Raw genomic sequence first — 13,012 nt, forward strand, 5'->3', positions numbered from 1 at the left:
TCGGCATTCTTTGACAGCCCTGGGTCCACGCTACAGGAGGCACCACAATGTGGCTACAAAGAGCAAGGCATGAGGAGTCTTTAGAAGATGTGGATTAGATCCCAGCTAAGCCACCTGCTAGTGATTCCAGCCTGGTCACCCCACCTGAGCTGGCTCCAGAGGTGCTCAATGTATACAGTGGTAATAAACCCTTGGGGATGCTGTGAGGAAGCAGGAACACTGTGCCTGTAGAATGCCCAGCACTCAGCCTTGGCACATGGTGGGTACTCAAGGTGGCACAGCCTTTGTTAACTACAGAAAATCTGTATAAAGACGCAAATTCCAGTAGCTTCTCTAGTCACATTTACTGTCAGGAAACTGCCATTCAAGGTCCAGAGGAAAAGCTAAAATTCTATTTCTGTGTTCTGTGAAATAAATCCATCCCTCATTTAAGCAGCCTCACAGGATATGTATTCCCAGAAAAGTCAGAGGTAGGGACTTCTCTATTTCCACCATATCTATATCCATCCCCCATGGATGGATTCCCCCCCACCTTTCATTCTCTTTGTCCCTTAGAGACCAAGTCTCCCGAGGGAGCTGATCAATGTCCTGTGGACAGGCTGCCACCGTGTGTCAAATGGAAAAACACACAATCCTAAAGAAAACACAGTAAGACGCTTCTTCCTACAAACTTTGACCCAAAGTGAGAGAGAATGGAGAGCAGTTTTAGATATCCATAGAGGTGAAGTGGTCAGCAGGGACTCGAGTATAACTTGCCTCTCCCAAGTCACGGATCCTCTTTAAGAACCGCTTTTCAAAATGTGTGGGATCCACTTCAGTTGCTGGCTTTTTTTCTGATACGATGTCTGGATCTAACAGAAGAGAAAAGAAAACATGTGAAAAAGGAGTGATTGCCCCTCACAGGCTCCTTGTTATCCCTCCCTCCCCCGGGCATTGGCTGGTCTTGGTTAAAAAGCTCAAGGCAGAGTCTTACTCTGCTCCTCCAGCTTATTGATGTCTCTCATGATGGCTCGGAAGAAGGGTCTCTGGTTGGGGTCGTAGTTCATGCAGCGGGTCATAAGGTCAGCTAACTCCTTACAAGACGGGGTCACTGGCCTGCACCGGCTTTCATAGAACCTCTCTTTCTGCAAGGAAGAGGACCACATAAAAGAAACCAAAGGAACCACTCACAGACCTTTTAGCCCCAGGTCAGAAGGAGTTACCTAACAATCCCTAATTTAACTCCCAACAGCTTTGCTTAAAAGTAGACGTCATAAAAAAAAAAAAAAAAAAAAAAAGGTTAACATCATAAACGTGGGTGCGCTAATGCTGTTTCTCTAGCTGTGGGAAATCTTAGTCCTGGATACTAAAATAATCCGAATTCAAGGAAAACAGGCAGTATATTCCACCCAGTCCCAAATAAGCTGTATTCCAGCAAAGTCATGCAACCTTCTGGAATATGATTTGGCAACATGTGTAGAAATCTTCAGATTCTTCAAACTCTCATTAATTGCAATTACTGAACGACTCAGAAATAAGTCAGAAACAAAGATTTATGTTTAAAGATATTCCCTGCAGAATTAGACAGAACATTACAAATTTGAAAACGACCTCAATGCCAAATATAAAATTAGTTAAATAAATCAGAGTTTACGGAAACAACTCTTAACATCAAATTAGTAAAAACTGTAAGACTTATTTAATCGTATAGCAAAGTACTCACAACATTAAATGAAAAAATATACAACATTAAATGAAAAAGTAACTATCTAGCATGGTCCCAAGTTTGTTTAAAAAAGAGAGATATAAACAGACTGGAAGACAATATGCCAAAGTGTTAAATATTAGTTAGGGGTGACCAGAATATAGTGATTAATAATTTCTTTTTTAAAAATACTTTTCTCTGTTTTCTAAATTCTCATCAACGGGGTTAATACTTTAAAATTCTGAAACGAATAATTGATGCCCTTTAAAAAAAATTAAGTTAATTTGCTACACTTTAGGCTCTGGTCTGTAGCTGACTCTCAAGGGTACTAGTTTCTCTTCTGGTCCCTGTGGGTCCTAGGGTGGGGTGGGGGCAGGCCCCAGAGGAGAGGAGGAAGACGGGTTGGAATTAAGGAGCTGAGAGCTCCCCCTGCCTTGGAGTGTCTCTCACTCTTCCAGGCTCCAGTAGAGCCAGGGGGAAAGGTCGCCCAACCCACCCAAGGGTACCTGGGAGAAGAGACAGACCCTCCTTTATCAAAGGGACAGACCTTTCCTTACACCATCTCTGTATTCTGCTCAGTCCTGGGTACACAGAAGGTGCTCAATAAATACTGACTGACAGCAAAGGGTATGCTGTTTTGTTTCCAAGGAAGTTAAAAATAAAATGACTCCCAAAAGCCCCAGCTGAAAATCCTAAATACAGATCTATGGATGTGACGGTTTCTCTGTTGGTTTTAGCTTAACTCCTCTTTCCCAAGTCCTGCACCATGTTTACCTGGCAAAAGGCTAACAGGTTAAAGGTTCTTTCACCTCTTCGGTATCTCCTCCACGTGCACCCTCCACTCTGGATCCTCACTGCCACTTCCTGGTTCAGGCTGTCGCCACTGAGACCCTCAGAGCAAGAGGCCTCTCCTCAGCCTGTCCATCCAACCACCATCCAGATGAACTGTGCCCAGTCTGGCCTCTGAGCACCTGGCCCCCCCACCCAAACCCTTCAATGCCCCACATCACCCCAGTAAAATTCTGCAGCCCAGCATTCAGGGCCTCTATACAATCCGACCTCAAAGGACCCTTCGCACCTTTTTTACCTGTCATTCCTCTCCACACTCCAAGCAAATGAAACTGCTCCCTGTCGACAACTGAAATGCCACCCTCCCTTGGACTTTGATCATTCCCCCCCAGCTAAAAGTGATGACTGCCCCTCTAAAGACACAAGACACACCCTAATAGTCAAATCAGTGAGTTGGGATCAGTGGTCCTTCACTCTTTCACTGCTTTATCCCTTTGGAGTTAGAGCCTCCACTAGCTTTCTGCAAGTGAACACGAGAAAGGGTCAGCCTCGAAGTTCTGCATTCTAGCTAAGGAACCCGGGCCTTGGGCCACCTGCATCTGTTACCTGACCTATAAAACAAGGGTAATGACAGTGCCCTACCCAACATGCAGGGCTCTTAAGGTGATGATTTCAGATATTATGTGTGGAATCCTTATCGCTGTTTTAGCCCAACTCTCCTACTACACCCTAAGGTCCTCAAGGGTAGGCAAGGCCTGTGTCTGTTTCATTGTGAACCCCCAGCTTTAACTTAGGACAACGCCTGGTACACAGGAGGAACTCAATAAATATCTGGGTGTTAATTTTGCAATGCTATAGTGATCTACTGAGCACACATTGTGTACCTGGGACTCTACACGCATTATTTACTTAATCTTCACAACAACCCTGCAAAGTAGGTATTATTTATTCCCATTTTACAGATGATGAAACCAAGGCCCAAGGAAATTAAGTAACATTTGCGAGGTCACACAGGCAGTGTAAGCTTGTGGAGGAGAGTCAAACCCGTGCCCACCTCCTCCCACAATATGAGGCTTCCTGATAACTCCTGAGACACCCATGAGTGTCCAAGGGGTCCTCACTCAGTTCACACTCTGGAAAGCAACTCACCTCAATCAGTGTCTTGTCTTTCAAGGGGATCTCGCCATTGTAGCAGATCTCCCAGAGCGTGGTTCCAAAGCTCCACTTGTCAGCGGCCACACTCAGGTTCTTGGAGTCTTCAACACATTCAGGAGCGATCCATGGGATTCGTTCTATGCACTCTGGAAAAGACAAGAAACATTTACAGATCAGTTTCTGCAATCACCTGGGGAGTATATCACTGCCACTGCAGCAAGAACTGGGAGTTAAGAAACTCTTTCAAGTAGTGTTTTCCAAACATGGACCATAGCTGCCCTGGTCCTGCAGGGAGCTTGTGAAAGAGGCGGTTTTCCAGGTCCCTCAGCCCTGGCCCTTCCAATGCGTCGACGTCTGAGTCAGGGCCTGCAGCTGTGTCTGTTTTAACACAAACTCCCCAAGAAGGTCGTGTGAGTCAGTCTTTGAAGCTGTGGCCTCAGAAAGAGCAAAGCACCCCAGGGTGGAAGCCAACACCCTGGGGAGGGAGAACAGGGGGGCACATGGACAAAGGCTTAAGAGAGAGAAGGCCGGGGAGAAGAGGCTGACAGATGCAGAGCGGGCATGGGCTTACCCCCATACTCTGCATATCGCCCTGCAAGGGCCCAGGGGTGCAATGGTATCCCACGTATGACCTACAGGTAGAGCATGACCTGTGCTGCACTGCTTACAGTGTCTCAGCTCCCAGGTCTGCCCTCTCCTTTGGAGTCCTCAACTCATGATGACCTCATTCAAAGCGAAGCTGCAAGACCACAGCAATTGCTAAGGTGCCTCCCCAAACTGCTCACTAACTACAGTGGATTTCTTGCTTTGTTTTGTTTTTAATTTTTATTGTAGTTGCTTACAGTGGATTTTAAAACAAACACAGGTAGGACCCAGGTCCCACTCCTCCTGACACATCTCTGACCACCCCAGGTCCTTGGCCTCCCCTTGAACAAGGTGCTGCCCTGGCACCTTAAACACAGCTCCTTCATCGCAAGACCAGACCTGCCCCAGCTCAGTTGTGTTTCTCCTACTGCAGAGTCAGCTCCTGGAGGGCAGGGACCGACCCCCCCACGAGTGACATCTCCCCTGCCCCCAGGGCTGGGCAGAAGCACAGACGCCTTTTGCAGAAGTGTGCTTTCTAAAATGAGGCAGAACCCCAGCCCAGCCCCCTTCCCTGCTGGCCTGGCCCTGCCTCAGGGTGGGGGGAAGGGGATGGGTGGGGCAGGAGATGGGAGGGAGGGAGGACACACCTTGCCTGGACAGCACAGTGACGGGGATGCCGGGGTCACTGAGCTTGATGAAGGGGCCGCACTCGCTGTCAGTGCCCTCGCGGGCCAGGAGGAGGTTTTTAGTGCACACATTTCCATGGACCAGATCTTTATCCTCCTGCAGAGTGAAAAGGCAGAGCTCAGCAAAGTTGCCCATGGAGCTGCCCTCCTTCCCACGGTCTCTCCTGTTTCCCACAGGGCATAATCCACATTCCCCAGCCCCAGCCAGACCCGGGCAGCTTAGCTCTCCCGCCGATGATCTGTGTGACTCAGGCACATTATATAACATCCCTTTACTCCAGTTCCCTCATCAGTGAACCAGGGATAACAACGGAGCATGCCTCATAGGGCTTTTGTGAGAATTAAGGTGATTATCAGAGCCTGAAAAACACCTGAACAGCTGAGCCATGGTAAACAATAAATGTGAGCTACTATTGATGCTAATAGTTTCATTCACTCATTCAACAAGTACTGTAATATTTCTACTCTTATCATACACTGCAGTATGGAAGTCAGTCCTCTGAAGTGATAAAAATTTCCTTCTAAGCAGGATTCATACGTAAGCACACAGAACAGCCCACGATGATGGCTTTCACTAAGCACCAGGCACACCTGTGTTTAGGTGCAGAGCCTGGGCCCTCCAGCCTGCTTGGCTGGTACCTCCTTCCTGCCTCCCCACATTCTGGTTCCTGATGGGGACCACCACAGACATCAGAACATACTTACCAAGTAACTCAGGGCGCTGGCCAGCTGTTTGGCAACTTTGAACTTCCAGGGTGTGGTGAGGACATCACTTTTCCGGTGCATGAAGAGATCCAGGGGCCCTCCCTCCACAAACTCTTCCACCATGATATCTACAAACACAAGAACAGCCACACCTGCAAACTTCTGTCCATCTGGGACAGCACCCTCCCTCATCCCCTTACGAGAGCTCACTTTAATGGCTGGTACTCCGCCTGGGGGTGCCAATGGTAGAGTGCTTCAGAGTCAGACGGGCCTGGGTTCAAGCCCTGCCTGGAGCTCCTTCTACTCTGACTCTCTGGGCAACGAACTCAGCTCACTCACTCCCCGAGTCTAGCATAGCGTGGGGCCCAGAGCTGGCAAGAAGTAAACACTCAAGAAATTAGTGAAAAACAGATGGGGTCTCGTTCCATGTCCACTATTAACTTAAGCAACCGACCTGCTCAGTACTTTGAATTCCTTGATTGCAAAAAGAAAGGCAAGAAGCCTGGGCGACGTGAGGGGGGGTATCAGCTCCCACTCATCTTCACATCAACCATGCTCCCTGGCCAGGGCCGACTTCCCCTTCCAAAGAGAATACACTTACTCTCCACGTCTCGGACACAAACGCCATAGAGGTACACGATGTGTTTATGGGAGACCTGTCTCATCATGCTGGCTGCCTCAAAGAAGGCCTGTGGGAGAAAAGGACAAAGAAATGTCAAGGGCTGGCCTGCACTGGTCTGATCCTAAAGGGGCTCGGCTGAGAGGAAAGTCAGTGGATCCCAGGAAAGGTGACCACTGTCCTCATCCCAAGCCCTGAAACTACTCCCCTGGCCTCAACTACCCAGAGGCACTGCCAAGCCTCAACTATGAGGGCCATCTAGCTGGGACATAGGACTCATTTAGAAAACCTAATAGGATGCAGGCTGGCGGGATAGGCTGGCTGACAATGTCCCCATTCGATACTCATGTCCACCACTTCCTCTTCCTTCAAACTTTGGGAAATAACAACATTTGACACTATATTAGAATAAAAGGAAAACCAAAGCAGCAGATGTCTGTCAAGACTTGGCTTTACCACTCTCTAACAGTTTGTGGGATCTGGGGTAAGTCATTTTACTGCTCTGGGCTTTACTTTCCCAGACTCTGAAGTGACAGCCTGGACTGCATCATGCACTTTGAGACCATTCAGCTAGAGTCTGGGGCTCCACGGCATCGCCACATGGACCTCTAGGAAGGAAACGGGAGAGAGTGGGACGTACTGGGAGGGACAGGCCCAAAATCAGGGCAAAGGCTCTTCTTAGACCACTGTGCTCTACTGGCTCCAGAAATGAGGGAGGGGAGAGGGTAGGGTTGTGAGGAAGACACTTGCCAGAGAAATGTCCCTGTGGCTGGGGTCTAAGACTTTGAGGATCACTTTTATTCTCTTCTCTTCGGAAGTTCCTTCGTCATCCTTGTAATCCATGAGGGTCCCAGAGTAGATGTGTGTCCGCGTGCCTCTCCCAAGGTGCTCGCCCTGAGAGGAAGCAGGAGGTTAGGGTGACCACCCCCTAGGGCTTCAGTGGTGCCAGAGTCTGGGACTGAGTCCTCAGTGGGAACGCACATTAGCGGGGGTGGGGCAACGGCAAAGGGGCCCCAGGAGCTCAAGCCTCTCCAGTGCCTGGTCCTGTCAGGCCCCCAGAGGTGACAAAAAGCTACCTGGCCAAACACAGCTGTGGCACTCCCTGGGCCCCAGGAAATAATCCTCATATTCTCTCTGAACAGCAACCCGCTATCTACCTCCAGGAACAGCCTGGGGCCGAAACATAACCCTGACCTTTCACAAAACTTCCAACAGTGCCATCAAAAGCCACCAATGTCAGCCCCCACCCAGGCCTCCAGAACAGACTCAGAGAGGACCTCCCTCCCTGCTCCCCCAGGATGCTCCTCCACTCACAGGAAGGGGTACAAAGAGAACAGGCTTGTGAGCCCTACTGCTTGCTGGCCTTTTAACTTCGAGACCTCCTTTCATCACACTCAATCAGCACCCACTTTCTGTAAATGGGTTAACGTAACAATGTACCTGCCTTGTAGGGTTGGTTTAAGAATCAAATGAGGAACTAGGTAGAACAGCTCCTGGCGCACAGTGGGTAGAAGCCAATCCACTGGGCCAGTGTGTTTTGTCTGATCGCCCTCTCACACCTAAACTATTCATTTTCTATCTACCTGATGCATGGGTGCACATGTGCATGCTTTCAAATTAGTGATACAATTTATACATACATATGCCCTAGCAATCCCCAGAGGAAGGTGATGTAAAGACAGAGGCAGAGACTGGAGGGACAGGCCTCAGTTTTCCCACATATGAAAAGGGATAATAAAACCAAATGAGCAGCGTAAGAACTAAATGAGATCATCTGCTCAAGGCCCCGAACATATAATGATCTGTCTCTAAGGCCGTTCCAGCTTAAGCTTTAATAATTATGGTTTAAATACTCTTAATATTTGAAAATCAAAATGTGATGATGCATGAAATTCAGGCATTGTCAAACTATTGACATTAACCCCACAAAACTTATTATTTGGAGTTCTATTATTCTATTATCCTAGGACCACCTATAAATGCAGTAAATGCATTGTGGCTGACTCCCTCAGCTGATTTCTGTCTCCCTCAAGAATGTATACAATCGGGCTTCCCTGGTGGCGCAGTGGTTGAGAGTCCGCCTGCCGATGCAAGGGACACGGGTTTGTGCCCTGGTCCGGGAAGATCCCACATGCCGCGGAGTGGCTGGGCCCGTGAGCCATGGCCGCTGAGTCTGCGCGTCTGGAGCCTGTGCTCCGCAATGGGAGAGGCCACAGCAGTGAGAGGCGCGCGTACCACAAAAAAAACCCCACAACTAAACAGGGACTTCCCTGGCGGTCTAGTGGTTAGGACTCAGCACTTCCACTGCAGGGGGTCTGGGTTCGATCCCTGGTCGGAGAACTAAGATCTCCATGTGGTGCGCCCAAAACAAAGAAAAATCCCACAAACAAAAACAAACGAAAAGATGAATTCCAGGATGGCAGTTCATACACATAAAACATTACAGAAAATATAATCAAGTGCTTGATCTAATTCTCCTTTACTTTTATTAAAGTGGTTCAATGTTTCTCTACCATTAGTTACTCCAAAATAACACTAGAAAAGCATCTACCATTAGCTACTCCAAAATAACACAAGAGGGGGCTTCCCTGGTGGCGCAGCGGACACCACCATTTGTCATCTGTCATAGCAGAATGGTGATACATCCGCCCCGTCTCCTATATCCTGGCAAGCTCCTGTGACTATTCATTAAAGCTGCATGTGTCATGAAGCGATACATCAAGATTATGGGTAGTTGCATTCCCAGAACATCCCACAAAAGCCATATGCTTTCAGAATAATTACTCTTCCTCAGAAGGGGTGCTTATTCCAGGGCCAAGTCATGGCTCTGTGCTGTCAGGATTCCACAGCAACCCGGATACCCCTGCGTGTACCACCTCAGCCTCCCTCCATGCTGCGCCTTCTGCCTTTGTCTAGCACTTGTCCATCCTCTGGGGCTCTGCTTTGATACCACTTCCCCCAGAAAGCCACTGCTGTGCCCCCAAGACTAGGTAGGATGACCATCTGACAGTCCCACATCCTGCCATACTTCCCTACTTAGGGCTTGTCTCCTGGTGGTATAATTATCTGCTTAAGATAGACGAGAGTCTGCCTCGCCCACCGGACTGTGAGCCTGCCGAGGGTGGCAGTCATGCCCGGCATGGGCAACTGCTCAATCACTGTTGGCTAAATGAACGCTGGAGGTGCAGAGGGTGGTAATGTGCCCAGAGACTCAGGGGCAAGGACAGAAGGAAGACCCCAAGTACATGTCAAGTTCCAGGCAGAAAAGAGGCTGGGGTACTGCTGATCTGCGATTTTAATCTCTGGACACAGCTCTGATAACCACCCGAGGGACAGAACAGTAAGATCTGGCCCTCAGTGAAGCATTTACGTAAGCGAAGCGAGGCACTTGCAGCTGTGGACTTCCACTCCGTCAAAACCTCCCCAACAATTTCAGGGACCGGCTTCAAAGAGTAAATGAGCAAGCCAGCCCCACCCACGTTTGCCACCCTCCGCCAGGCTCCTCGATGACAGTGAGCCCACGATTTCCCCTCCAACACCTCCAAGGTGACGCAGCCTCTGCCGGGCAGTAAGCGGCCTATGTGGATTCCTTCCCTCCGAGGCCGCTGGCACGCCGCCCCCCTAGCCTCCCCGCCCCGCGTGTGGCTCTGTGTAAGGGGCTGGGGAGGGGGATGCAGAACGGAAAGTGGGGGTCCCATGGGCCTCACACCCTAGCAAGGCCCAAGGACAGCTACAACGGAAACTGGGCCTGCGTAAGGCTGCAGACTCTGGGCAAAGGCCTCCCAAGGCCGGGACACTGGTCTAAGGGATCTGATTCTCAAGACAGTTCTCCTCCAGGGCGCGCCTCCTGCTCCCTCACTGTGCTCTGTGTGCCCCCAGCTTTGCTCCTTCTGGAAACGTCACCAGAAAGCCGAGGACTGAAATTCAGAAGTGCTTTTTCACACAGCATGTTTTGGGACAGTGAGGATCATGAGCCCATACTCCCCTGTGGAGACCTGTCAGCATTCCCACCAAGTTCTCCAATTACTTCCACCTGCAGAAGACCAGGCATGGAAGGTCCCTATTACCCTAGGTAACCCTGCAAAACTTGACTAACCCAGCTCTTTCAAGGAGAAAGCAAACTTCTAGGGCGCATCAGCAAGGCCGGGTTGGACAGCAGGGAACCGGCTGACCAGCTTTACCTATGAAGGGGAAGTCTTGCTCTTCTTCCACCAGGGTCTCCCCAAACCCGACTTCATCCTCTCCACATTCCCCAGGCTTTTCTGCTGTGGGAAGGCAGGACCAGGGCTGGACCTGCAGCAGTGACTCACCTGCATAATATCTTTCTTGAGGATCCGATCAAAACTCAGCTGGCTCATGGGGTAGACAGGCTGCCACTCCTGGGCTTTCTTGGTGGCCACCAGCAGATTGGAGATTTCTATGGAAGAGAGAGGAGAAGTCTGAGCAGAGCAGCGAGGGTCTAAGGTCCCAGCTGGCCAACATCTGCTGGGCCATGGGCTTGCTGAATACATACTTGTGCATTTGTTGGTTCAGTCATTCAACAAATATTTACTAAGTACTTGATTCCCACCCTCCAGGAGCTCCCAGGCTAATAACAGAGCCAATACGAAACAAATAATCAACCAATCAAAATCTGTGCAGCTATTCTTAAAGGGCAGGTACAGGCACTCCAGGGTTGACACAGCAGGATCTGTCCCGGTAAAAGAGGTCAGGGGAGGAAATGAAATGTTAAAAGCTGAGAACGGAAACTCCAAGAATATAGGACCTGCGTCCATCTTATTTCCTGCTCTACCTCCACAGCCTGGTACACAGTATGCACTCAATAAATACTTGTTAAATGTGTAAATGAATAATCAGGTTGTGGGCTGAAGGATGAGAGCTAAGGATGGAGGAAGCACTTTGGGAGTGACGGGAACCAAAATTGGGGGGTGAAAAACACAAGTTTTGTGAGGAACAGGGCGGGTGACCCCAAAAGAAGGTAACGCCTGAGCGTCTCTGGGCTCCCAGCAGCACCTGACAACAGGGGGCACTTACTAAATCCTGGCTGAATGTACAGATTTTGAGCAGACCGTCCCCCAGATTCTACTGATTCAAACAGCAAAGCAAACCCATTACAAAATGTGCCAAGCAGAGTCAGCACAGGTGGCTAACTGGGAATTTATAATCCACGGAAGCTGCCTTCCCTCCATGGAGCCACTGCAAGCTCCAAGGTTATCGTGAGGGAAGAAAGCACCTTCCACATTCGAACTAGTAGTGCGAGTATTCTAGGAGCCCCCGAAGGTTTTTATGTGTTCGTTCACTAGCTGCGAGTACCGGGTCCCTACAGTGAGCCAAGTGACTCAAATCCTCACTACCCTGCAAGGCAGGGTTTTTCTTTTGTTTGTTCTCAGCTCATATTTTCTGACTGCTTTCTCTGTGCCAGGCACTGTCCTAAAGAGCTTTATACACATTAGCTCCTTTGTCCTTATGACAATTCTATGAGATACATAGTATACTTATCCCCTTTTATAGATCAGAAAACAGATTCAGAGCCATTAAACCATTTGCCCACAGTCAGGCTTAGGATTCATGCTGCATTCAGGGCTGGCTCCAGTCTCTTACCTCCACAGACAGCATGCCTGGCCCTAGTGGGGGGTACAAATCTGGGAGCCAAAAACTGGTTCCAATACAGACTCCCTTGTTATCATATCCTGATACTCCCTTTTTCAGAGTCTCCTCTCCTTCATTCTGTTATCCTGACTCCACCCTGTTACCTGGGTAAAATCAGGTTCAAACAGGCAACTCAGGACTGCCCTGATGGAGAAAAGACATCAAGAAAGGGCCACTTGAATGGTGCCCCCAAGGAAGGGTCCGGGCAATAAAGCCATCGAGGAAATCAGGAGGATGGCAACAGGAACCATTTATGGGCTGATTATTTGCATGGCCACTTCAGGAAATATGGCACTGGGATCAACTGTGTGAGCGGGGAAAGCTGTTAAACCTCCATGAAATCTGTTTCCTCACTAGAAAAATGGGGGACACAGTCAAGCCCCTTGTTGGATTGCTGTAAGGGATAAACGAGATGACACACATGAAGGGCTTACTTCAATCCCTGGTGTGAGCTGACTGCCCCATAACCAGCAGCCACTGTGATTATGACCAGTGTTACATCTGTTAGGATGTTACTGTCATCCTTGCTGTACCAGCTGGTTCCTGAAGCCTTGGCAATAATCTACAGCAGTCTTCAGTGTCAGAGCTGGACGGTGTAGAAATCAAGCTTCAAGCTTGACTCCATGAATGAGGACATGAGAGGATCAGTGGCGACTGGTCAGTAGGTCCTGTGGGCCCCTATCTCCTTCTTAACATGGTCACCCTCAGATTTGGAGAGCGGCAGTGGGGCTGGGCAATGCACAAGAGATGTGGACTTTCTTGACTGTCACACCCACTCTGAGTGACCACCTCCTTTTTATTTATTCCATGAGGAGTTTCTTGGTTGCATTTTCAAGTGTGAAACTCAGGTTGGGGTCTGGCCATCAGAAGCCTGTGCTCAGAAGGGCCGAGGCACTGAGGAACCCAAAATGGCATTCTCTTTAGTTTTCATGATTTCACCACTTCTCTAATTTGCAGGTGGCAGAGGGAAGACAGAGGGCTTCTGAGGGCCTATGTGAAAAAGCCGCACACACAGGGCTTAGTCTAGCTCTCCCATCCACAGCACCCTTATCCCCAGGGTCAGGAGAACTGACCCCCACCCCCAGAGTCTTGGGCTGATGACTGCACCTGTAACTTTGCAGAGTGTTATGTAGGGGAAAG

At 49.4% G+C, this 13,012-nt stretch overlaps 1 protein-coding gene across 1 annotated transcript in view; it reads right to left on the reverse strand.

Annotated features, from left to right (window-relative positions):
• Nucleotides 1–13,012, reverse strand: part of JAK1 (Janus kinase 1) — a 52,773-nt gene that overhangs the window by 4,948 nt on the left and 34,813 nt on the right. The window contains exons 11-18 of the mRNA XM_007460078.1: nt 10,534–10,640; nt 6,974–7,117; nt 6,206–6,293; nt 5,605–5,732; nt 4,861–4,996; nt 3,623–3,774; nt 974–1,124; nt 757–851 (exon numbers count right to left, since the gene is read on the reverse strand). Of these exons, the coding sequence (XP_007460140.1) occupies nt 757–851; nt 974–1,124; nt 3,623–3,774; nt 4,861–4,996; nt 5,605–5,732; nt 6,206–6,293; nt 6,974–7,117; nt 10,534–10,640 (1,001 nt within the window). The remainder of the gene's footprint in view (nt 1–756; nt 852–973; nt 1,125–3,622; nt 3,775–4,860; nt 4,997–5,604; nt 5,733–6,205; nt 6,294–6,973; nt 7,118–10,533; nt 10,641–13,012) is intronic.

The sequence above is a fragment of the Lipotes vexillifer genome, unplaced genomic scaffold, assembly GCF_000442215.2.
Source record: "Lipotes vexillifer unplaced genomic scaffold, Lipotes_vexillifer_v1.1 scaffold134, whole genome shotgun sequence".
NCBI classification, from domain to species: domain Eukaryota; kingdom Metazoa; phylum Chordata; class Mammalia; order Artiodactyla; family Lipotidae; genus Lipotes; species Lipotes vexillifer.